Below are 25216 nucleotides of genomic sequence, written 5' to 3' on the forward strand. Positions count from 1 at the left end.
ATTCATGCACTCGAGAATTTATTTAGTGAGCACCTACTATATACTAGGCATAATTGGAAGCACTGGGGAAACAGCAGCGAACTAAACGAAACTGCTGTTCTCACGGGGCTCTCATTCTAGTGGAAGGAGACAGGTGGTAACCAAAACGTACATCGATATATGACATATGAGGTGGTAGGAGGCGCTATGAAGTATAATAAAAGAGGGCGAAGAGTTAGAGAGGATGGCCAGAGCCTGGCTGACAGCACACAGTGGTCGGGGAAGGCCCCTCTGATGACATTTAAGCAGAGAAGTGAACAGAAGTGAGCAAGTCATGTGCACATGTGGGGAAAGAGTAGACGTAGAGGGAACACGATGTGCAGAAGCCCTGAATACGGCCGTGGCCATGGCTGGCACATACACCGCGTGCCAGTTAGAAAATGGCTCCTCTGAGACGGCGCAGCCCCGGGGCCCCAGTCTAGACAACCCGGAGCCTAGACTGCAGTTCTCCCTTGCACCTTAAGCCGGGGACTTTTTATTTAGTCTACAGACTACTCGACCATAAGCCACAGCCCTGGCCTGAGTTGGGTGTGTGGTTGGTAGATTCGTAGGGCATCAAGGAAACCAAAGTGGAATGTGCAGGGGGAGCAAAGAAAAGGGTGGAAAGAGGTGAACCCATGCAGGTGAGGACCTTGTAGGGCCTAGTAAGACTCGAGATTGTTTTCTGTTTTTGTTTTTTATTGAAACAGCTTTATCAAGACATAAATTCACTGGGCGCCTGGGTGGCTCAGTCGGTTAAGCGCCCAACTTCAGCTCGGGTCATGGTCTCACGGCTCCTGAATTCGAGCCCCACGTCGGGTTCTGCGCTGTGTCAGCATGGAGCCTGCTTGGGATCTTCTGTTCTCCTCTCTCTCTCTGCCCCTCTCCTGCTTCTACACTCCCTCTCTCTTTCTCTCTCTTTCAAAAATAAAGAATTAAAAAAATATATGTAAATTCACATACTATGCAATTTGCCCATTTAAAGCATACAATTAATGGCTTTTAGTATATTCACAGTTGTGCAACTGTCACCACAATCAATTCTAGAACATTTTCATAACCCCCAAAAGAAATCCCAAACCCGTTGGCTGTAATCCTCTATCCACTCGACCCCCAGCCCCAGGTGGCCACTGCTCTACTTTCTGTCTCTCTAGATTTGCCTATTTCGGATCCTTCATACACGTGGAATATGTGGTCTTTGGTAACAGACCTCTTTCATTTAGCGTATGTTTTTCTTTAAGTTTATTTATTTTGAGAGAGAAAGAGAGAGAGAGAGCAGGGGAGGGGGCAGAGAGATGCAGAAGGAATCCCAAGCAGGCTCCTCACCTTCGATGCAGAGCCCTACGCGGGGCTCAAACCCACAAACTGTGAGATCATGACCTGAGCCAAAGTCAAGGGTCGGAGCCTTCACCGACTGAGCCACCTAGGCGCCATTTAGCATATAGTTTTAAGGTTCATTCGTGTTGTAGCATGAATTAGTACTTTGTTTCTTTTTATTGCCAAGTGCTGGCCCACTGTATGGATGTTTATTTCACCTGTTCACTTAGTTGATGGACATTTGCGTTTTCCCTTTTTGGGCAAGTGTGAATAGTGCTGCTAATAAACGTAGGTATACAAGTTTTCATGTAGATATCTGTTTCCATTTTTCCTGGGTCTATACCTAGAAATGGAACATACCTGGGTCATATGGTAACTCTGTACTTAATATTTAAAGGAACTGCCACACTGCTTTCCAAAGTCGCTGCACCATCATATGTTCCCACCAGCAATGTGTGAAGGTTCCAGTTGCTCTGCTGTTAATCTGATTTTCTGCTGTAGCCACCTTGGTGGGTCTGAGGCAGTATCTGATTGTGATTTTGATTTACATTTCCTTGGTGGCTAATGATGTTGGGTGTCTTTTCATGGGCTTATTGGCCATGTGTACATCATCTTTGTAGAAATGTCCGTTCACTGCCTTTTCCTATAGTTTAATTATCTTATGTGGCTTTTTGTTATTGAGTTTTTATAGTTCCTTATTCTAGATAGAGGTCTATATTGGATAGATGATTTACAAAAAAAGTTAGGCTTTTTGGATTCTACTCTGAGATGAGAAGCCACAGGAAGGTTTTGAGCAGAGAAGTGATATAATTTGATTTAGACTTTTTACCTTTTGGGAATGAAAGTCTTGTGATGGATGAACATTTTGTGGGGACAGTTTCTTTTTCATTTCATTTATTCATTTTATTTTTTAAATATTTATTTATGTATTATTTTATTTTTTTTTAATTTACATCCAAGTTAGCATATAGTGCAACAATGATTTCAGGAGTAGATTCCTTAATGCCTCTTACCAATTTAGCCCATCCCCCCTCCCAAAAATGTTTATTTTTAAGACAGAGAGAGAGAGAAAAAACACTAGTGGGGGAGGGGCAGAGAGAGAGGGAGACACAGACTCTGAAACAGTCTTCAGGCTCTGAGCTGTCAGCACAGAGCCTGATGCAGGGCTCAGATCTGGACAGTGAGATCATGACCTAGGCTGAAGAAGGACGCTTAACTGACTGAACCACTGAGGCCCCTCCATAGCCCCCACCCCTGCCAAAATTTTATTTTTAAATAATCTCTACACTCAATGAGGGGCTCAAACCCACAACTCCAAGATCAAGAGTCACATGCTCTTACCGAGTGAGCCAGCCAGGTGCCCAGACTTAAACTTTTTTTTTTTTGGTTCTTTTTTTTTTTCAACATATGAAATTTATTGTCAAATTGGTTTTCTTACAACACCCAGTGCTCATTCCAAAAGGTGCCCTCCTCAATACCCATCACCCATCCCCCATCAACCCTCAGTTAGTTTTCAGTTTTTAAGAGTCTCTTATGCTTTGGCTCTCTCCCATTCTAACCTCTTTTTTTTTTTCTTCCCCTCCCCCATGGGTTTCTGTTAAGTTTCTCAGGATCCACATAAGAGTGAAAACATATGGTATCTGTCTTTCTCTGTATGGCTTATTTCATTTAGCATCACACTCTCCAGTTCCATCCACGTTGCTACAAAGGGCCATATTTCATTCTTTCTCATTGCCACGTAGTACTCCATTGTGTATATAAACCACAATTTCTTTATCCATTCATCAGTTGATGGACATTTAGGCTCTTTCCATAATTTGGCTATTGTTGAGAGTGTTGCTATAAACATTGGGGTACAAGTGCCCCTATGCATCAGTACTCCTGTATCCCTTGGGTAAATTCCTAGCAGTGCTACTGCTGGGTCATAGGGTAGGCCTATTTTTCAGACTTAAACTTTTTAAAGGAGCACTCTGGCTACTGTTGGGTTCAGGGTGGGGCAGGGAGGGGGCAAGAGTAGAAGGAGAGAAAGCAGTTAGGAAGCTATTGCAATAATCAAGCGAGGAATCAGGGCGCCTGGCTCAGTTGGTAGGGTCAACTCAGGGTCGTGAGTTCGAGCCCCACATTAGGCACAGAGTTTACTTAAAGAAAATAAAAATAAATAAATTAAAAAAAATCAGATGAGGAATAATGGTGGATTAGACCAGGCCGATGGTGAAGGAGGTGGTCAGAGGTGGTCTGATTTTGGAAGTAGAACCAACAGGATTTACGGATTGATTGGCTGTGAGGTGTGAAAGTAAGGAGAATCCAGGGTAGTTCCCAGCTTTTTGCCCTACAGAACTAGAAGGACAGAGTTTCCATTTGCTGAGATGGCAAAGACTTGGCTCCCTGAAGGGATGATCAGGAGGCTTTTTTGGTTTGGGTTGCTTATTAGTCATCTAGGGGGAAACATTGAGAAGGAAGTTGGATATGTGAGTCTGGAAGTTTGGGGAGGGTCTGGAGCTGGAGTCCTCAGCACTGAGACTGTGTTGTTGTTGTTGTTTTTAATGTTTATTTATTTATTTTTGAGTGAGAAAGGGAAAGAGAAGCAGAGAGAGAGGGAGAGAGAATCCTAAACAGGCTTCACACTGTCAGCACAGAGCTGGATGCAGGGCTTGAACTCACGAACTGGGAGATCATGACGCGAGCTGAAACCAAGAGTCAGACACTTAACCGACTGAGCCACCCTGGCGCCCCAGCACTGAGACTGGTTTAACAATGGGACTGGCTGGGATCACCTGGGTAGGGAGTGTGGGGAGATGAGAAAAGAAGTCCAAGGACTGAAGTTTTTTGGTTTTGTTTTGGTTTCCTATCCAAAAAGAAAAAAAATGTGTTTACTGGGATAGTTTCCCACTCATCTTAATTCAGGGGGCTTTAGTGCTGCTTCTGTAGGGGGAGCATCCTCCTGTAAGTCTTGCTTGTCGTCCTGTAGGTGGGCAGTGGGGCGGCCAACCCACACCACCGTTTGTCCACGGCTAAAGACAGTGGTGATTTTGTAGCATCCTGGGCACGGCACGTCCATGAAGCGGGAGCTGGGGCTCTGCACCAGCTCGCTTCTTCTTGCGCTCCCTCTTCTCTTCCGGGGATGGGTGGAGGAGGTTCTTTGCAAGAACCATGTTCTTGGGGGGTGGGGGGGTTGTCACCACTGGAAAGGAGTGAGAGCAGAAATCCTACAACCGAGTAGTTTAGTACTTGTTGCTGAATGACAAGCCACCAAAAACTCAGTGTCTTAAAACATCAGGTTATTATTTCTCTCAGTCCTGTGGGTCGGGAATTGGGGAGGCCTTGGCTGCTGCGGTGTGCTCCATGTGTGCATCCGCCGGCTCACTCACCCTGCTGCACCGCTGGGTGAGAAGGCCCAGGAAGCCTTCGCTCATGTGTCTGGTGCTGTGGCTGCAGGTAGCCTCTGTCTCTCCATGTGCTGGTTCCGTGTTCAGGAGGCTGGCTTGAGCTTCCTTGCAACATGGCAGCTGGCCTCCCCCAAGCACAGGTGGGTGCTGCTTGGCCTCTTAAACGCTAGGTCAGGAAATACCTTGTGTCAATCAAAGCACCTTGAGCAGCCAGCACTGATGCAAGGGAAGGGGATATAGACTCCCCCACTTTTTGGGTATAATGGCGCGTGCGTACTGGGAGGGAAAGAATTGGTAAGGACCATCTTTGGAGATTACTTACCACACCGAGCCCTGAGACACTCCAATATTTAGAGGGCAGAAGGAAGAGACATTTCCAGCAGAGAATGTGAAGGAGTGGCCAACAAGGGCAGAAAAGGACAAGCTCTGAGCACTGTAGCCATGACCTGACTCCATTTCCTGTATGTAGGCCTTTTTATTTAAAAAAAAAAAAAAAAAAAAAAAAACTGCCCCTATTGCTCTTCTAGATGGACCAGAGCAATGCCAGCAGGTCTCCAGTGTGACTGCAGCCTGGGGCCAAGTGAAACATGGTGGGGCAGGTGAAGACTATTAACTCTCCAAGTGAGAGTCAGGGATTTCTTCTCAGTCTTCAACGTAAAGCACTGAAAAAAGTTGTAGGTGCAAAAGGCACGAGGAGGAGAGGCAGCTGCAGAGTTAGGAGCAGCTGCTGTGATTTGGCCTCGAGGAGGGACTCATCCCTGGCTAGCAAAAGACGGTCTGTTTCCCAGTCCTCAGCCAGTTCAGTCTAAAACTGTCTAAAAACAGAATGAGTTGCTTTTGTTCTTTATTTCTTTCCCCAAAGGGAAATTGTTTAAGGTTTGTTTGTTTGTTTATTTATTTATTTATTATGCGAGCAAGGGAGGGGCAGAGAGAGAGGGAGACAGAGAATTCCAAGCAGGCTCCACGCTCAGAGCAGAGCCCGATGTGGGGCTTGATCTCATAACCGTGAGATCACGACCTGAGCCAATATCAAGAGTGGGAAGTTTAACCGAGTGAACTATCTAGGCACTCCCAGAGGGAAAGTTTTTAAATTGTAGAGGTAATTCATTTTTATGTAAAAATTTTGGGTAATACAAAAGAATAAATATAAAGAAAGTGAAACTCAACATAATAAAATAGTAATACCCAGGACACATTAAAAAAAAAACTGTACAAAGTTGGGGTGCCCAGGTGGCTCAGTTGGATGAGCGTCCAACTTCGGCTCAGGTCATGATCTCGCGGTTTGTGGGTTTGAGCCCCGTGTTTGTGGGGTTGAGCTGTGCTGACAGCTCAGAGCCTGGTGCCTGCTTCAGATTCTGTGGCTCCCTGTCTCTCTGCCCCTCCCCCACTCATTCTCTTTCTCTCTCAAAAATAAACGTTAAAAAATGATAATAATAATAAAAAACCTACAAAGCAAAAAGAAAAGGAGAACCCATTGGAAAAATAGGTAAAGAAAATAGACTGGCAGTTCACAGAAAAGGAAGCCAAAATGATCAATATAAGAGATGCTCAATCTCTCTGGCAGTCAGGGAAATGCAAGTTAAAGCCATAATAAGATATACTACACACTCACCAGAATGGCTGGCGTTAAAAGGGCTGACCACCCCATGCCCTGGAAAGGATGTGGAGGAACCAGAACTCCCATACACTCCTGGTGGGACTGTGAAATGATACAGCCACTTGGGAAAACCATTTGGCAGTTTTTTTGTGGGTTTTTTTTGGTAAGGTTTATTTATTTTTGAGACAGACAGAGCACAAGTGGGGGAGGGACAGAGAGAGAAGGAGACACAGAATCCGAAGCAGGCTCCAGGCTCTGAGCGGTCAGCACAGAGCCCGACGCGGGGCTCGAACCCACAAACCACAAGATCATGACCTGAACCGAAGTCGGATGTTTAACCGACTGAGCCACCCAGGTGCCCCCATTTGGCAATTTTTAATGAAGGTAGATACACACATAAGCATATAACCCACCCATTCCACTCCTAGGTATTCAATGAAGAGGAACAAAAACATACGTCCGTAAAAAATATTTGTACGCAAATATTCGTAGATGCTTTATGCATTAAAAAAATCACCAAAACGTGGAACGAACCCAAATGTCCATCCACAGCTGAATGAACAAATTATAATATATCCATAGACTGAATATCACTGGGCAATAAGAAGAGACAAACTGTGGACAAATGCAACAATGTAGATGAATCTAAGATAAATTATTCTGAGCAAAAGAAACCTTATGCAAGGGTGTGCACTATATAATTTCATTATAAGAAGTTGTGGAACAGGTGAAATCACTTTGTGTCGATAGAAAGGGGTATGTGATTGCCTGGGGTTGAGGTAGGGTGGGAATTGACTGCCAAGGGAGATGCGGGAAGTCTTAGGGTGATAATGATGTTCTATATTTGACTGTGGTGGTGCTAATGTGGGTATATCCATTTGTCAAAAATCAAGCTGTATTCTTAAAATGAGTGCCATTTATTATTTATAAATTCTACCCCAGTGTAGTTGATTAAATGAAAATTAACAATGATATCCAATTTCATATCCATCATATTGGCAAAAAATTTAAATCTGCCAGTCAAATGTTGGTGGGGATATAGGGAAAGGAGCACTCCTCTGTTATTGAGTGTGTTATTCATTTCTATTATTCCGGATTCTATATTGAAGTAAATATTGGTACAACCACTGTGGAGAGCCGGTGAGCAGGATAATTTGGCAGTTTCCAGTAGGTCAAAGATGTATGCACTTGTGATCTACAGTTCCGTTCCTAAATATATACTGCGACCTAGAGAAACTCTCACATATGTGTGCCAGGGACACAAGCTGACTGCAACATCACTAATGATTGCAAAAAATCAGAAATAATATCTGTGAACAGGAAAATAGACTGGTAACTTTTGGTGTGGTCATTCACAAGAGCAAACTAGGTGGGTATATCTCAACATGAATAGAACTCAAAAATATAATGTTGAGTGACTAAAGCAAGACCTAGAATGATACATATAGTATGATACCATTTATGTACCTTAAAACCACAGAAAACAATACTATGTAATGTTCACAGATATGTAGATGTGTGTAAAAGTGTAAAAAGCATAGCTAGTGGCGCCTGGGTGACTCAGTCAGTTGAGTCTGACTTCAGCCCAGGTCATCATGATCTCACAGCATAAGTTCAAGCCCTGCATCAGGCTTTGTGCTGACAGCTCAGAGCCTGGAGCCTGCTTTGGATTCTGTGGCTCCCTCTCTCTCTGCCCCTCCCCCACTTGCTCTCTCTCTCTCTCTCTCTCTCTCTCTCCCTCAAAAATAAATAAACATTAAAAAATTACAAAATAAATAAAAATAAAAAGTGAGCTAGAAGAATAAACATCAGGCTCATGACAGTGATTGCCTGGGGGGAATACAGGAGAATGGGATAGAGTGAATAGTGGTGAAAGGGATTTTTGCCTTTATTCATAATATCATATTTCTTTTAGAAAAGGGAAGAATATTCACAAAATTAGATACTCTTTTTTGTGTTTTTAGTATTTCAAGTAGTAAATATTAAAAAAAAAAAAAAAAATCTTCCAGGGGCGCCTGGGTGGCTCAGTTGGTTAAGCATCTGACTCTTGGTTTTGGCTCAGGTCATGGTCTCACGGCTTTGTTAGTTCGAGCCCCACATTAGGCTCTGTGCTAGCCAGTGCAGAGCCTGCTTGGGATTCTCTTTCTCACCCTCTCTCTCTGCCCCTTCCCAATTTGATACTGTCTCTGTCTCTCTCAAAATAAATAAGCTTTAAAAAAAAAAAAAAAGGAAAGTCTTCCAATAGTCTTTTAAGAAAACCATTGTTAAGAGTGTTGGTGTAGGGGCGCCTGGGTGGCTCAGTCGGTTAAGCGTCTGACTTCAGCTCAGGTCATGATCTCACGGTCCGTGAGTTCGAGCCCCGCGTCGGGGTCTGGGCTGATGATGGCCCAGAGCCTGGAGCCTGCTTCCGATTCTGTGTCTCCCTCTCTCTCTGACCCTCCCCCATTCATGCTCTGTCTCTCTCTGTCTCAAAAATAAATAAACGTTAAAAAAAAAAAAAAAAACTGTTGGTGTAAACATGTCTGTATTTTTATGCATGTTCAAATTTATATATATATATATACATATATATATATATGGAATGTATATATACTTTTGTGTGTATGTGTGTATAATTTCTTATATTAGTAGGTTCCTACTATACATCCTGTTTTCTGGGACTTGGTGTTTCTCACCCATGGATATCATGGATGTTTCTTCATATAAGTAATATTGATCTAAATTATCCTATAAAAATTCGGTGGTATTTCACTGTATGAATGTACCATGATTTATTTATTTAACCCATTATCCCTCATGTATATTTAAATTCTTTTGACATTTATTTATTTTTGAGAGGCAGAGAGAGACAGAGCATGAGCATGGGAGGGGGAGAGAGAGGGGGAGACACAGAATCAGAAGCAGCCTCCAGGCTCTGAGCCATCAGCCCAGAGCCCGACGCGGGGCTCGAACCCACAGACTGGGAGATCATGACCTGAGCCAAAGTCGGACGCTGAACCGACCGAGCCACCCAGGCCCCCCATCCCTCATGTATATTTAAATAACAGGTTTTCTTCTTCTTCTACTGCCACCACCGTTATTACTATTCTAAAAAACACAGCAGCAAACATCTTTTGAGACACATGTTTGCATTGTGATGCAATTACTACCTTGGGATAGATTCTTAGATGTGAAGCTGTGACTCAAGGCAAAATACTGAACCTTTTAATAAATATGACCAAATTTCCCTCTAGAGAAGATTATCCAACAGAACATTGTTCAGTGATGGAAATGTCCTATGTCTGCCCCGTCCAATACCCTAGCCGCTAGCCACACGTGGCTACTTGAGCACTTGAAATGACTAGGCATAAGGAACTGAAGTTTTATTTTTATTTAATCTTAATTTAAATAGTCACATGTGGTTAATGGCTGGCACAGGTCTAGAGGGTTTGTATCATTTTCTTTTTTCTTTTGTTAAATGTTTGTTTTCATGCGCGAGAGAGACAGATTGCAAGCAGGGGAGGGGCAGAGAGAAAGGGAGACATAGAATCTGAAGCAGGCTCCAGGCTCCACACTGTCAGCACAGAGTCTGACGCGGGACTTGAAGTCATGAACTGCCAGATCATGAGCTGAGCCGAAGTCGGGTGCTTAACCGACTGAGCCACCCTAGGCGCCCCTGTGTCATTTTCCTCTCTCATCAGTTACGAACGAAAGTATTCTTTTCCTTTCCTTGCTTAGTATCAGTTAGTGCTTAACCTGTGTTCCAGACCCCTGCCAACAGAGTGGAGCATGGGAGGGAGTGCCCCAAGGCCCCCACACCTGCCTTCATCTGTATATCTGTTTTATTGGTTTGGCTTCCATAGAGGAACTGCTTCAGAAAAAAATCTGTGGCTAAAAAGTTTGACAAGTCCTAAGTTCAGGTCTGTCTAAGCCCCTTTCCAGCTCGGCGAAGCCAATCTGATTGAGTAGGAATGGTGGGATGACCTAAATGCAGGGAGCAGTAGAACCTCTGTGCATCTTGATATTAGAGCAAGAACATTTAGAAGCCCTGAAAAGTTACAGATTGGTTATCTGTTGGCATTAAGGCCTTGGTGAAGGTGGTGAGATGTCACCTGCTTCCTCTCTTTCAGGGTAAAGGCCCCAAAGCTGTCATCAGCATCAGAGACTTGAATGCCACCTTTGAAACAGAGAAGATAGGGAACCCCCACGGGCTGCAGATCACCTACAGGAGAGAGGGCCACATCAGGAACCTGTTCGTGTACCACGAAAGTGGGAAGGTGAGCCGAGCCGTGTGGCTACCCCAGCCTCCCGCCTGCACCCCAGGACTCTGCAGGCCCTCCCCGCAGCTCCCTTGTTCAGCTGCTCTTGAGATTTGCTGCCCCAGTTGGCCTTCGTCTGTTGTCACCTTCCGGTCTGAGATGGCTGTGTGAGGAAGGCAGAGCAAGATTAGGGAGAGACACCCGACAGGTACCGTGGGTGTGTCTGGACAGTACACAGCCATTCAGGGGAGTCCAGTTGGTAGGAGGGACTATGCCCAGGGACGGCCAATCCAGATAAGGCAGGGAGTCTGAACACAGCAGGAGTGGATGGAAGACCAGGTGGCAGTGAATGCAGAGGCCTTGCTTCTCAGCAGGTGGTCCTGTGGTCCTGTACTAACAGCATTAGCATCACCTGGGAGCTTGTTAGACCGGAGTCTCAGGCCCACCTGAACCTACTAAATTAGAAATTGCATTTTAACAGGCTCTCTAGGTGATCCTTAAACACATTAAAGTTTAAGAAAGCAGGGGCGCCCAGGTGGCTCAGTCAGTTAAGCGGCTGAGCCTTGACTTCAGCTCAGGTCATGATCTCACAGTTCGTGGGATCCACCCCTGCCCTGGGATTCTCTCTCCCTCTCTCTCTCAAGATAAATCAACATTTTTAAAAAATCGGCTTCTATCAGAGAAGAGCAAGTCAATAGTACAGGTCCAAGAGGATAAGCCGGGTCACAATGAGCAGAGTCATGTGACTTGGGAGTCATGTGCTAAGTGGAGGTGGGGGTAAATGTGAGGTCTGACATTTTGTGAGTACCTGTTAATTCTGTGCCAGGCACTGTTCTCGGTTATCACTATACATCATTTATGTCTTCATTTTTTTTTTTTTCTTAAGTAGCCTCCACACCCAACGTGAAGCTTGAACTCACAACCCCGAGATCAAGAGTCACATGCTGTACTGCCTGAACCAGGCAGGCACCCCCACAATACAGCATTTTTTACTTTCTTTTTTAAAATTTTTTAAATGTTTATTTGTTTTTGAGATAGGGAGAGAGAGAGAGAGAGAGCGAGCAAGCATGAGTGGGGGAGGGACAGAGAGACACAGAATCTGAAGCAGACTCCAGGCTCTCTGAGCTGTCAGCACAGAGCCCGACGTGGGGCTCGAACTCACGAACCCTGAGATCATGACCTGAGCTGAAGTCGGACGCCCAACCGACTGAGCCACCCAGGCACCCCGTGCAATACATCATTTCTTAATCCTCAAAACAATCCTGGAAATGTTTTAACCCTATGTCCCTGAGGCATGGGCACATTAACCCAGACTATGGTTCTTGGGTCCCGCAGTCCATTTTACCACTCTACGTGGCCCTGCTGGAAGGAGACTCCTTGGCAGCAGGAGCCAGAAACCTGACCCAGGGGCTAGATCTTCCCAAGCGGCACTAGCACTGGGACGCTGTCTTCACGCTTTGGGCAGAGTTCCCAGTGGCGTAGTCTGAGGAACGGGGGTTCGGAATCAGAAACTGGAGCCCTGGGTCCTCCGCTCTGGGCTGTGTTACTGGGGCACATCCCTTCCCCTCCTCCATCTGCGTTTATAGATCAGAACACCCGCCTCCCCGAGGGGTTTTGAGGGTTGAGTGACCGTGAACCATGAATGTGAAAGCATTTCAGTACGGTGAAATGCATTTCAAACATTAACCGCTGCTAATGATTTATTGGCACATGATGGTAACAGTTGTAAAAGGTTAAGAATCTTACGGGCAATTTCACATCTCTGTCACTTATTCATTCATGAATTCACTCTTTCCTTGAATGCTTATTGGGTCTTTGCAGTATACAAAGCACTGCTGTAGGTTTAGAGAGTGTGGTAGTGAACAGGGCAGAGCCGTGGGCAGGCCTCAAGGATCTCAGTCTGGGGAGGGAGTCAGATGAGGAAAGAGGCACCTGCTGATACCGTGTTGATGGGCTGTCAGTCATGCTGCGGTCACACAGGAAGCACATAAGTGGCCTAGTCTTGGGGGCGGGGCAGTCAAAAGGCATTCCAGAGGAAAGAGTTTCTATTTAAAAATTATGTGAATATGTTGAAAAAGAGGACACTCAAATCAGCTTAAAGGGAGCATGAATGGGAAATATACAAGGGTGTTTATTTTAAGGGCAACAAATCTGGCTGGGCCTCCTGAGAGATTAGAGTCAGGAACTGTGGTATGTGTGTGAAAGAGAGAGAGAGAGAGCCAGAGAGAGCAGTGAGCCCTCTTAACAGGAGCACATTGTTCTATGACACCTGAGGTGCAAGTAAACATAGTACTTATTTTTTTTTTATTTTTTTTTATTAACTTTTTAAATTTATTTTTGAGACAGAGAGAGACAGAGCATGAACAGGGGAGGGGCAGAGAGAGAGGGAGACACAGAATCTGAAACAGGCCGCAGGCTCTGAGCGGTCAGCACAGAGCCTGATGCGGGGCTCGAACTCACGGGCCGTGAGATCATGACCTGAGCCCAAGTCAGACGCTTAACCGACCAAGCCACCCAGGCACCCCGAGTGTCCTACTTTAGCTCAGGTCATGATCTCCCAGTTCATGAGTTCCAGCGCCTCACTGGGCTCTGTGCTGACAGCATGGGGCTGGCCTCTGATCCTCTGTCTCCCCCTTGGCCTCTACCCCTTCCCTGCTTGCACTCTCTCTCGCTCAAAAATAAAAATAAATAATAAACATTTAAATTCAAGGACCCCCATTCCCCAAAGTGGCAAGAAATCTAATATCAACCCCCTTTCTTGACTTCCTCCCTTGGTTTTACCAGAATCTTGGGACTGGGAGACGTGGAGGAGAGCCCTGGTTCTTGGTCCATGGTGGGCTCTCTGCTGTTGCCCTACGTCCACAATGGATGCCAGGGGCCACCCCTCTGTGCCAATCACTATACGAGGGCTTTTGCTGAGGTGCCCAAGGTCTCTGATACTTACAGTTTCTGGCCCCTCCCATTTGCCCAGTGGTAGAGCATCTGACAGCTTGGGTCTGGCCGTTCTCTTCCCTTCAGTGGCCCAGCCTCTCTGTTAGAGAGGCATAAATAGAAGCTGCAAACTCATGCCTGCAGGAGCCAGGTAGGTAGTTGAAAAGTGAAGTGGATGGGGCACCTGGGTGGCTCAGTCCATTAAGCATCCAAGTCTTGATTTCAGCTCAGGTCGTGATCTCATGGTTTGTGAGATGGAGCCCCTTGTCAGGCTCTGTGCTGACAGCATGGAGCCTGCTTGGGATTCTCTCTCTCTCTCCCTCTCTCGCGGCCCCTCCCCTGCTCGCACACTCACTCTTTGTCTCAAAATAAACAAATAAACTTAAAAAAAAAAAAGTGAAGATGGCTAGAAGGCTATAAAGCAGGAAAACCTGTATAGAGGATTGAAACAAACATAACTTCAGGAACCAAACACGTATGCAGGTTGGATTTGGCCCCATGGTCTCCAGTTAGTGACCAAAGTGAAGGTCTGGGTGAGTCTTTTCTGGAATGGCTCCATTCCTTTGGTGTCTGGGAGCTGAGAAGTTTATTAATTCCCAGGCCAAGAGAGCTCTGAACGCTGGAATACTAGGCCAGTGTGCTTGGCTGGCAAGAGAGAAATGGTAATTATGTTGCATTCCTGGGAAACCATAGTCAAATGAATTTCTCAATCACCATATTACATCAAGGTGTAGCACTGCAGCTATTTGAACAATCTTTCGGCTCCCCCATTCCAAATTCTTGGGAGAAGGAACCTGGTAAGCCCAATTTAGCCTCTACATTGGCCCAGCCCTGGCCCAGTTGCTGTGGCCAAGAAGGGAAGGCTCTTAGCTGCAAATGTGGCTGCAATTGTGGGTGAGTGGTGAGTGGGTGAGAATGGGTGGGGTGGTTCTCACAGAAGCAGGGCTTGGACTGGGCAGAAACCCATTACAACAACTAAACTAAACTTGGGGATGAGTAGAAGCTCTGTGTGGGGGGAGGGAGGAGGGGTGGGCCGGGCAGAATGTGCGAGGAGGACGAACAACATGATTGGGAGGGTTGCAAATGGTTTTGTATAGAGAGAGCTCAGAGGGCAAAGTAGTCATACTTAGATTTTTCTCCTGAGGGTGGCAGAGAGGGCTCTAAGCTAGACACGGTTGCATTGTCAATGAGAAAATTGCTCTGAAAAAAAAAAAAAAATCACTCTGGCTGTTGTGGGGGGGGGGGGGGACCCATTGCAAAGCAGCAAAGCCAAGGCAGAGCCTGCTAGACAGGTGGTTCACCAGGTGAGCGACGATGGTGGCTCACACTTGAGGATGCATTCCCCCAGTGTGATACAAGTCCAAGCCGGCTTGGGCCCAAGTTACACCCCAGGTGATGAGCATTGCTACCGGAGGAGAATCCCCAGGTGCACCTGCCCCCACTTGGGAGCCGATCTTCGACATCTGAGGACACTTGCTCCTCCAGTTGCGTCCCACTGGCCAGCATCACATCACCAGAAAGCTTGTTAGGAATGCAGGATCTCAGGCCCCACCCCCCCTCCCCCCCAAACCCACTGGATCCAAATCTGCACTTTAAAGAGACCCTCAGGTGATTCTTATGCATATTAAGCCAATGCTGAACTCTAGTGCAGTTCACCTTCCTCCTCCCCCAGGCTCTGGATGTCTCCAAGTCCGAGGGTTCCCACCTGCTGGGGGGCGGGGAGCGCCTGGGCTCTGTGATCAGCACACTGGCCGCTGAGCAGAACTGAGGGGTGTGTGCATGTGCTGAACCTGAAGACCCAGCCGGCTTCCTGCCAGCGGACTCAGCCCCCCTCCCCCACTCCATCTCACAGGCTGATGTCCTCATTTTTCTCCGCAGGAGATAGTGGACTGGTTCAATGCCCTCCGTGCAGCCCGTCTGCAGTACCTAAAAACGGCCTTTCCTGAGCTCCCAGAGTCTGAGGTGAGCTAAATGTGGACCCCAGCCTCTGAGTCTCTTCCCTGCCACCTCTTTTCCTTGTCTGCTGACCCCCAAAATACTCAGAGGCTAGACTAGCTTTGTTTGTGGACAGGACCTCGAGATTTGGGGGTGGATACCTCAGAGGGAAACCAAAGACCCTTTCTTCAGGGGGTTATGGCCTCACACATGGCAAGGCAGCCTCCAAAATGCAGGTGAGACTCTCTCTTAGGGATGCATAGCCACTGTCCCTAGTGTCAAGGGGCTTGGGATTGGGGCATCTCTTTCTGACCCCTCCTCCCACTGAAATGTGCAAATGATCCTTAATGTGCTGCTTTCAAAGTGCTTTTCGGCACCTTTTATCTTGTATTCCCTCGTATCCAGTAATCCCTTGTAGCAGCCAGTGAGATGGGGTAATCATTCCCATTTTATTGGTGAGAAACTGGGTCCCAAGAAGGTCAAGTGAATACCCAAAGGTGCTCTTCCCATTCGAGTGTCCTCCCTTTGCCCTTTTGTGTTCTGGTCTCGAGAAGGTGATGGGATCTTCTCCATTACAGTTCTGACAGGAACAGTCTTCCTTCTGTGGCCAAGGTAACGGTGACCCTGAGAACTTCATTTTGGTTGTCCTCAGACATGTAGGGCATCTGTCTGCATCTCTCAGGTGTGTGGGGCAGAGGATGCTGCCTCGAGCCAGGAGGCTTGGGTTCTCAAGGATGCCCTGTCACTAACTCGCTCTTTGACAGCTGCTGGTTATGGCACTTCTCCAAGTATCAGTTCCCACATCTGTAAGACGGTGGTTGGTCTGGGTCATCTTCAGGGTTCCTTCCAGCTCTGAGGTGGAAGCTATGGGCTGGTGTCTGCTTTAGGCCCTGCTCTTAGAGGATTTTATAAGTGATGGGGGTGGAGATGCCATATTAATCCTGGAACTTTTTTTTTTTTTTTTGAGAGAGAGAGAGAGAGATGGAGAGAGACGGAGAGAGACAAAGAGAGAGAGGGAGAGAGAGAAAATCCCAAGCAGGCTCTGCGCTGTCAGCACAGAGCCTGATGTGGGACTCGAACTCACAAATAATGAGATCATGACCTGAGCCGAAATCAAGAGTCGGATGCACGACCAATTTAGCCACCCAGGTGCCCCCCCCCCAACCCGGTATTTTCTTATTCCAAACTGTTAGACCCTCCTTGAAAGCTTAGATTCTCCTTAATTCCACGGTTTTCAGGGAGCTAAGTTTTGGAAATGGGTGTCCACACCAGGCTTGGTGATGCACCGAGATCACAACTCCCTGGGAGCGATTCCAGCCAAGGGTCAAGACCTTCCGGGTCTGCAGAGTCAGCACCCAGCATGGGTGAATGCACGCTCTGCGAGGAAGGCGTTGTGGGTGCTGCCTGCTGACTGGAGATCTTGGAGGACAAAGTGCAGACTCTCAGCCTGAGTCATTGGGCTGACTCTCCAACTTTGCTGACCCCTGCAGAGGAAATTGGTCTTTGGCCAACTCCTCAATGTCCTCTTGCCTCCCCTCACCCACTGTTGATCTCCGCCGCCCCCCCCCCCCCCCCCATCTCTCTGCTGCCTTAACTCCTGCTGTGCCCAGGTATGTGTGAGGTTCTGGACAACTGCCTGGACCTGCCTCAAGCTTAGGGATGCAGAGGTCAGACAGCTGAGAGTTCCAGTGTGGAACGTGGTCCTAGACTAAGAAACGTGTGGCCTCTGAAGTCAGAGAAGCTGATGTGTTACCTGGGACACATCACCTCACCTCTCTGAGCCTCTGGTTGCTCCTCTGTCACCATGGGGACAGCGCCTACTTTCCAGGGCTGTTGTGAGAATCGAGTGAGCCAAGGCTTCTGAGGTACAGCAAGCAGCACTCCATCCATGTGATCTGCCTTCTTCTGGTTGTTTCCCTAGGCCTAGCCCAGCCTTGCCCTGGCTCAGGTTCAGACTATTAAGCAGCCTGGGACTCTTTTTTCCAAATGAAGGAACTAAGGCCTGTAGAATGTATTTTAGGGAAAGGGGAGTTTATTTTCTTCACAATTTTCTTCCTTTCAGACTTCCCAGACTTTACTTCCCCTTTGTCCCGTCCTGGGCTCTGGAGCTCTGGAGAACCCCCTCTGCCCTCGGAAGCCTGGGCTGTCATTGGAAGCTCTAGGCTTGCCAGTTTGACCCCCTAGGGTATAGGGGGCCAGCGTTAATTCCTGGAAACCTCTCTGAGCATAGGTTGGCAAGCCAGAAGGGCTCCTGGAGATCACACAATCCAGTCTCCTTATTACTCAGGGGACATGGGCCCAGAGAGGGATAAGGTCTTACCAAGGTCATACACCTTGTCAAGGTCAGAACTGCAGCTAGATCCCAGGTCCCCCTGCTCCTAGTCCAGAACTTTCTCTGCTTGCCTACTCTGCTACCATCTCCTGTGGGCCTGCGTCAGAATCCCCAGTAAGGACCAGGTCTTGGCCGGGGGCCTGGCCAGAGGGCTCTGGCATGTTTATGCTCAGTGTCATGGTGAAATGGCGGGAGAACCACGAGTGTCTGTCTAGCGTCTGGCAGCCCTAGGTGTGAATCCCGGCTTTCTGTCCTACCAGCAGCCTGACTCAGGGAAAATCCCCAACCACGTCTCTGGGGCCTGGTGTGTTCAGATGTCCAGCGAAGATAAAAATATCCACCTCGCGGGGCGCCTGGGTGGCTTAGTCGGTTAAGCCTCCAACTTCGGCTCAGGTCATGATCTCGCGGTTCATGAGTTCGAGCCCCGCGTTGGGCTCTGGGCTGACAGCTTAGAGCCTGGAGCCTGCTTCTGTGTGTGTGTCTCTCTCTGTCCCTCCCCTGCTCGTACTCTGTCTCTCAAAATAAATAAAACATTTAAAAAATTAAAAAAAAAAAAAACACCTCACTCGGTGGTTGAGAAGGGCATCCAGAGCCTGACACAGAGTAGACCCTCAGAATATGCCCCCTGATGACACCAGGAGGGTCTCCTCAGAGCCTCGCCAATGTCTACCTCTTGGGGATACTGAAGGAATCCTTAGATAAGTCCTTAAACCAAGATTCGGCTCTGCCGGTAAGCTCTGCAAACATCTGATGACAGAGATGCTGTCGTCTGCCTCTGGTGAAATGTTAATATTGCACCCATCCCACGTTCCAAATATAGCCCCGTGAACCACCAGCACACATCCTTCCCCATTCCAAACTTCCCCTTTGTTGGGGAGCCTTGAGCCCCTGGCATGTGAGTCAGGGGTTCAGTGTATGTCTCTCTTCCCCCAGCTCGTGCCCCTCATCACCAGGAACTACCTCAAACAAGGCTTCATGGAAAAGACGGGCCCAAAGGTACATTTCACCACTCTCTGTGGGACTCACAGGGCCCTGGTTCCAGTAGGCAGTAGGGCAGGATTTGGGAAGTAGGAAAGTGGGGACCTAGGGGGGTGGGAAGAGGAAGGGAAGTAACCCAGTGTTTGTGAGTTCTTGGGGCCAAAGACCAAGTGGAGACTGGTGAGCTGGTATGTGGTCCAGCATCATGCTGGTGCATCTCCCGACCCGTGGGCATCCCCTCCTTTATCAGCATCACCGGCGGCTTCTTTCTCCTTGGCTCCATCTAATTGAGCCGACTCCTGGGAGAGCAGAGCTGAAAAGGGACTCTTTGGGGGACAGCTTTTGCACTTGCCAGAACCCTTGTGTGCTTGGTGGTGGGGACCTACCGGGACCGTCCAAGTGAGACAGGGGCTTGTGATTGGTCTGAGAAAACACACCTCTGCACACACAGGGACACACCCCTCCCCAGCACACACACCCTCCCTCCAACTCAGCCTCTATTCTTTCACTGAACCTGCCCCAACCCCCAGTGTTGCTCATCTGCACTCATCTGTGAAGGAAGGGAAGCCTGGCCGCTCCTGGACCTCCCTTGGAGGCCTGTGGTGAGGGTATCTAAGCCCCCGCCTGGGTGCTGAGAAGGGTGAGGCTCCAAGCCAGGAGTCTGGCTGGTGAGGGTCCTGGTGGTTGGAAGGGGAGGAAGGGGGGAAGGGAGGAGGAGAAGGGAAAGCAGAGGGAGCCCCCCTAAAACAAAACAAAACAAAACAAGACAAAACAAACTCCCAAAGCAGCAGCAACTCAATGCTTTTTGATTTTTTAAAGGTGTACTATGTTGACCAGATGGTTGTCAAGACTGCGGTGGAAGGGGTTAGGCAATCAGTGTGAAAGAAAGCCCCTGGGCAGCTTAACAAGGACTGGAAGGGTTGCACATTGTGTTTTCTGCCTTCACCAGCCAATGGCACAGCCAGTCCGCGGTGATTCTTGCCGGGGGCTTTCTTTCCCCTGACCTCGGTTGCAATTCCGCCAAGGCCAGCGCTTTCAGCATTGCTGAGCAGTGACTACTTCTGATTTCCCCAGCTTCCTTTTTCTGAGACTTCTTGTCCACAACCTGAGAAGGAGGAGGGCGCCTCTTCCTACCCACAGCAGCACCCAGAGTCACGGGGTGCAGCTGGCAGGGGGTGAGAGGGTGGGCAGAGCCTTCAGGGAGGAGCCCTGGGGTGTCTGAGGGGGAGGGGACTGGCCAGCTCCCGAGGTGTAGCCCAGGCCGGCTCTCTGACCTCTTTGCTCCCCCCACTCGGCTGACCCTGGTATGAGGTTCCCTCTTTTGCAGCAGAGAGAACCTTTCAAGAAAAGGTGGTTTGCCCTGGATCCCCAGGAGCGGAGGCTGCTCTATTACAAGAACCCACTGGTAAGAGCCACTGCCGGCCCCTCTCCAATGCACCCCCAAGCAGAGGAGGGGTCAGTACTAGCTGGGGACCGTGGGGGAAGCTACAGGGCTGGAGAAGCCTAGCGAGGGACACACCTCCACCTTTGCTTGCCTCCAAGTCATCTCCCGGGCGTGGAGCTATTCTCTCGCGCCTTACTGGAAGTCGTGTATCCTAAATGCTGCCAATGCAGCTAAATAGGTCATTTCTCGTCCTCCAGTTTCCAGTGCTCACTTGTCACCAGGAGGCTAGTGGTTAGGACTGTGGGCTTTAGAACTTTCAGCCCTGCCACTTAGTGGTATGCCTTGGGCAGAGCACTTAAATCTCTGTGCCTCAGTTTCTTCCTCAGAGGTTGCCATGAGGATTATATGAGTTACTTAAGGTAAACCGCTTGAAATCTTGGGGCATATAAGGTGCCCATAAATGTCAAGTATTATTTTAACAGATCACATGTGTGATTTATGTTTTTTTTACCCTTTCACATTCTGGGTCCCACCAAACAGAATCCCCAGCAGAGACCCCTGCCATGCACATAAAACACCTCTTTCTAAAATAGAGCTGGGGGGATGGCAGGGCTGCAGGTGTCCCTCTGCCCCAGGTGTGGCCTCTGATGACCACACGTCTTCTATTTCCAGGATGCCTTTGAACAGGGCCAGGTTTTTCTTGGGAGCAACGAGCAGGGGTATGATGTATATGAAGACCTGCCCAAGGGTATCCGAGGGAACCGCTGGAAAGCTGGCCTCACCATCATCACCCCTGAGCGGAGGTTCGTCTTCACCTGCCCCAGCGAGAAGGAGCAGCGGGAATGGCTGGAGAGCTTTCAGGATGTCCTCTCCCGCCCCCTGACGCCCCTCAACCTCCTCGGTAAGACACACGCACGGCCTGGGGTTGGTCCTTTTGGCCAAAGGCAGAAAGGGGCCTCGTGGGGTTCAGCCGTGAGTCCTGAGGCCGAGGTCATGGCTTTTCCCATTTTCTTTTCTTCCCGCCAAAGAAAAGTACAGACAGTGCACATTATTATCAGAAAGCCCTCTCCGTCTGTGCAAAGTTCCTCTGTGAGGAGCCCTATCCCAGAACCGCTGTGTCCAGGAACCAGCAGCTTCTCTCTCTGTCCATCCTCCCCCACCCCTCCCAGTCCCTCTCCTCCTGAGAAAACCCTGGCCTATTATTATTAGCTAAGGTCACACCCACTGGGCAGCCCCCTCCCCCAGTCTTGGGTTCCTCCCTACCCACAGAGGGAAGGCTATTTTTAGCACCCTTCTTTTCTCTGGATCCTCCCTTCTGTCTGCTTCTCTCCTCCTCCCCTTCACCCCAGATGTGTTAGAAGTAGGTTTCTTTGTGGCTGACAGCTCTGTGAAACACGGGAAGACATTCTGAGTTAGGGCAGGAAACTTCTGGCCCAGGGCCTGGTTTGGGGGCACCAGGGAGAACTTCTGTGTTTGGAAAAGTACAGAGTGAGTGAGTGGGTGACCCCACACGAGCGCTTAGGAGAAACCCTTGTGCCCTTTGAATCTGACCAGTATAAAACACACACTCTTTTCACTTTCCAAAATCTTTTTTTTTTATGTTTATTTTTTATTTTTGAGAGGGAGACAGAGACAGAGGCAGAGAGCACACACAAGCAGGGGAGGGGCAGAGAGTGAGAAAGGGAGACACGGAACCTGAAGCAGGCTCCAGGCTCTGAGCTGTCAGCACAGAGCCTGATGCGGGGCTCGAACCCACGGATTGTGAGTTCATGACCTGAGCCAAAGTCTGGCGCTTAACCAGCTAAGCCACCCGGGCGCCCCTTCACTTTCCAAAATCTTAAAACCAAGAGCCTAAGAAGCGGACTTGGAAGTTGTTGGCGAAGGGCATCAGCTGGTGCTTCCTTTTCTCCATGGGCCTGTGTGTCTGAGTCTCGAAGTTTCTGTGTCTCTCACTCTCTGCTTTTCTCTCCTTCTCTGGTGTGTGTGTCCCCTCTGTCTCGCACCCTTTTGGTCGGTTTTTCATTCTTGTTCGCTGTCATTGTGCTCTGTCCCCTCGCTGTCCCTTCTCTCCGGTAGGACTGCATTGCCATGGTTATCGGCTCAGCTCTGTTCTTGTTCCTCTGGCAGCTGCATCAACAGAGGGCAGCCACGGCCACAGGTGACCCATTAGCTGAGGAGCTGGCCACTGGTCACCCGGAGCTTGTGGTGGGAAGGACAAGTTCTCACCTTGGCCTTGGTTGCCCAGCTGGAGGGCCCCATAGGCAACAGCCATCGCTGGCCATGAACTCTGCCAAGACTGAAGCTTTGGCCTTTACCTGTTGGCTCCCCAGGCCTTCCCACTGCCCAGCCCTGGGGGTCTTGGGGCTCTGGCACATGTCCTCAAGGCCCAGGACATCTGAAATGAAGGCACCGCAATGGAAAGCCACCCACCGTGTCATGCAAGTGGCATTTTTGCTCAAAGAGAAAAAAAGTTTAATCTGGATCTAACCATGAGGAACTAATCAGACAAATTCACATTAGAGACATTCTCTGAAACAGCTGGCCTGGACTCTTCAAAAGTGTCAGTATCATGAAAGATAAAGTAGTGAGGAAAGGGTTCTAGATTTAAAAAGACTAAGGAGGCAAGAAAATGCAATTCATGATTCTTGACTGGATCCTGGATTTTTATGATTTATTTTTTTAAAGATTTTTATTTGTAAGTAATCTCTACACCCAACGTGGGGTTCGAACTTACAACCCCGAGGTCGGGAGTCGCACACTCTCCTGGCTGAGCCAGCCAGGCTCCCCTGGATCCTGGATTTTTACAAAGCAGCTATAAAAGACATAATGGAGGTAACTGGGGAAGTTTGAACATGGATGTATACTAGCCAAGAGTGTTGTAAAACTGATAATTATGTTGTATTTGTGTAGATTGTTCTTGTTCTTCAGGGATACGTGCTGAAGTGTTCAGGGGTAAAGTGTAATAATTTTTAGTCTACAACTGTCTCTGAAATGGTTTGGCAAAGAATAAGTGTATGTGTACATGTATATATAGAGTATAGACATATATATATAGTGTATATATACATATATATATATATAGTGTGTGTGTGTGTATATATATATATATATATATATATATATATATATATATATATGATAGGAAACATATATACAGGGAAAGAGCTAGAGAAAGCGAGCTACTGTGCAACATGTTAGTAGCTGATGAATCCAGGTGAAGTATAGATGAGTCTCTATTGTCCTTTTTGTGCAAACTTTCTAGAGATTCAAAAGTGTTCAAACTTAAAAGTTGGAAGTGGGGGAAACTTTTAAAGAGACCATCCACTTCTCACTCTTCGAAAGCGTTGTTTTTTCTACATGAATCAAAAATGTCCGTGGGAAAGTCCCATCTTTGTGCACATCTGAGAAGAAATTAAAACCCAGATTAATAAACAGAACAAAACAAAACTTTCTGGGAAGAAAGAAGCAAGCCAAGGAGAACCCCACTGGACCCCAGGGCAGAGAGAGAGCCATCCAGTCGGCGTGCCAGCTCTGGCTTTGCCACTAACTTGAGATTGTTGGACACCTCACTTTCCTACCTATGTACCTTGGTTTTTCGCTTTCAAATGAGGAAGTTGTACTAACTATTGAAATGCAATGCAAGCAACGCATACTTTCGAGCAGCCCCCTCCCCGCCCCCCCCCCCCCCCGTCCCGTCCCCCCCCCCCCCCCCCCCCCCGCCAGGTTCTGTGCCAAGCCCTGGGAACAGGGCAGGAACCAGATGGTACCTGCTGTCCCAGATTACAGGCTTCTGGAAGGCAACTCTTATACAGGGTGGGACAATGGCACGCGTGTCCAGAAAGGAAAATACAGGCTGCTGTGGGAGCATGCAACACAGGGTTACCCCTAAGGAGGGGGAGGGGAGGGCCTCCGTCCTCTCCAGAAAGTGATGTTAAGTTGAAACCTTAAAAGTATTTAGACGTTAGTCAAAGGGAAGAGGGTGAGGAAAACGCTCGTCTGAGGGAAGAAAATGTTCAAAGGCCCTTAGATGGCAAAGAGGAACCGAAAGAAACTTGGAAAGGCTGAAATGTTGGAGAAATAGATCACCGAGGTCCCAGCTCTATGATTCTTTGTCCTTCAGGTGACGTGCAGAAAGACACTTAGTGTTCTCTCTTCATTTTGGTGGAGACCCAGAGGGCTGGGAGCGTCTTATTCTCTGCTTTTTGTGGGAGTTTCCTATGGATCCCCCAGAGGGCTAGCAAAGTTATTGGAGTGTCTTTATTGAGGCTTCCTGACAGCCCAGACATGATGTGGGTGCTCCCTCTTCTGGCTCCTAAAGCACCTTGAAAATGTCTGTTTAAACACCTGCTGGGTTGTATATTAAGGGTCTGCTTTTTTTTTTTTTTTTTTTTTTTTTTAATTACCCATGAGCTCTGTCTAGAGAGGAAGAAAGAAATACACAGGCAGTAACACAGCTAGCTACCTGGCGTTAAGAAGGAAAGTCACATGATCAGACTTGAAATTGAGGAAAACAACACAGCAGCGTAGCATAGGAGTAGGAAGCAAAGAGACCAATTGGGAAGCCACTGCAGTAATCACAAGCATCATTGTAATGTGTAATTGTGGGCCTGCACCCCAGCTCTCCTTCCCATCTCTTCTTTCCTAAACCTCCTTCTCTTGTCCAGAAAAGAAAGCCATACCTCTTACCCACCTTAAACCTTACTGGAGTACATTGCTTGAAGGCATAAAAATCACTGGGATGCCAAATAAAGAAACCATTTGGGGGCGCCTGGTGTGGCTCAGTCGGTTGAACATCCGACTTCGGCTCAGGTCATGATCTCACGGCTCCATGAGTTCGAGCCCCGCGTCAGGCTCTGTGCTGACAGCTCAGAGCCTGAAGCCTGCTTCAGGTTCTGTGTCTCCTTCTCTCTCTGCCCCTCCCCTGCTCATGCTTTGTCTCACTCTGTTTCTCAAAAATAAATAAGTGTAAAAAAAAAAAAAATTTTAAGAAACCATTTGAAAGAGTGACAAGCCTTTTTTTTTTACATTTTATTTTTTTACATTGACATTTCTTTTGTATTGTTCTACAAATTATATATATATATATATATATATATATAT

At 47.9% G+C, this 25216-nt stretch overlaps 1 protein-coding gene across 6 annotated transcripts in view; it reads left to right on the top strand.

Moving 5' to 3' along the window:
- ADAP2 (ArfGAP with dual PH domains 2) overlaps nt 1-25216 on the top strand; it is a 34279-nt gene that overhangs the window by 7342 nt on the left and 1721 nt on the right. For 2 of the 6 annotated variants that reach the window (XM_060646712.3, XM_060646716.3), the window contains exons 6-11: nt 10428-10574; nt 15366-15449; nt 18688-18750; nt 20060-20137; nt 20789-21017; nt 22244-23534. In XM_060646712.3, coding sequence (XP_060502695.2) covers nt 10428-10574; nt 15366-15449; nt 18688-18750; nt 20060-20137; nt 20789-21017; nt 22244-22278 — 636 coding nt within the window. In that variant the 3' untranslated portion in view covers nt 22279-23534. Of the gene's footprint in view, nt 1-10427; nt 10575-15365; nt 15450-18687; nt 18751-20059; nt 20138-20788; nt 21018-22243; nt 23535-25216 lie in introns of those variants that run through there. The other 4 variants (XM_078437493.1, XM_078437492.2, XM_060646715.3 and 1 more) reach the window with 3 other exon arrangements.

This window comes from Panthera onca, chromosome E1, assembly GCF_046562875.1.
Source record: "Panthera onca isolate mPanOnc1 chromosome E1, mPanOnc1 haplotype 2, whole genome shotgun sequence".
Lineage (NCBI taxonomy): Eukaryota > Metazoa > Chordata > Mammalia > Carnivora > Felidae > Panthera > Panthera onca.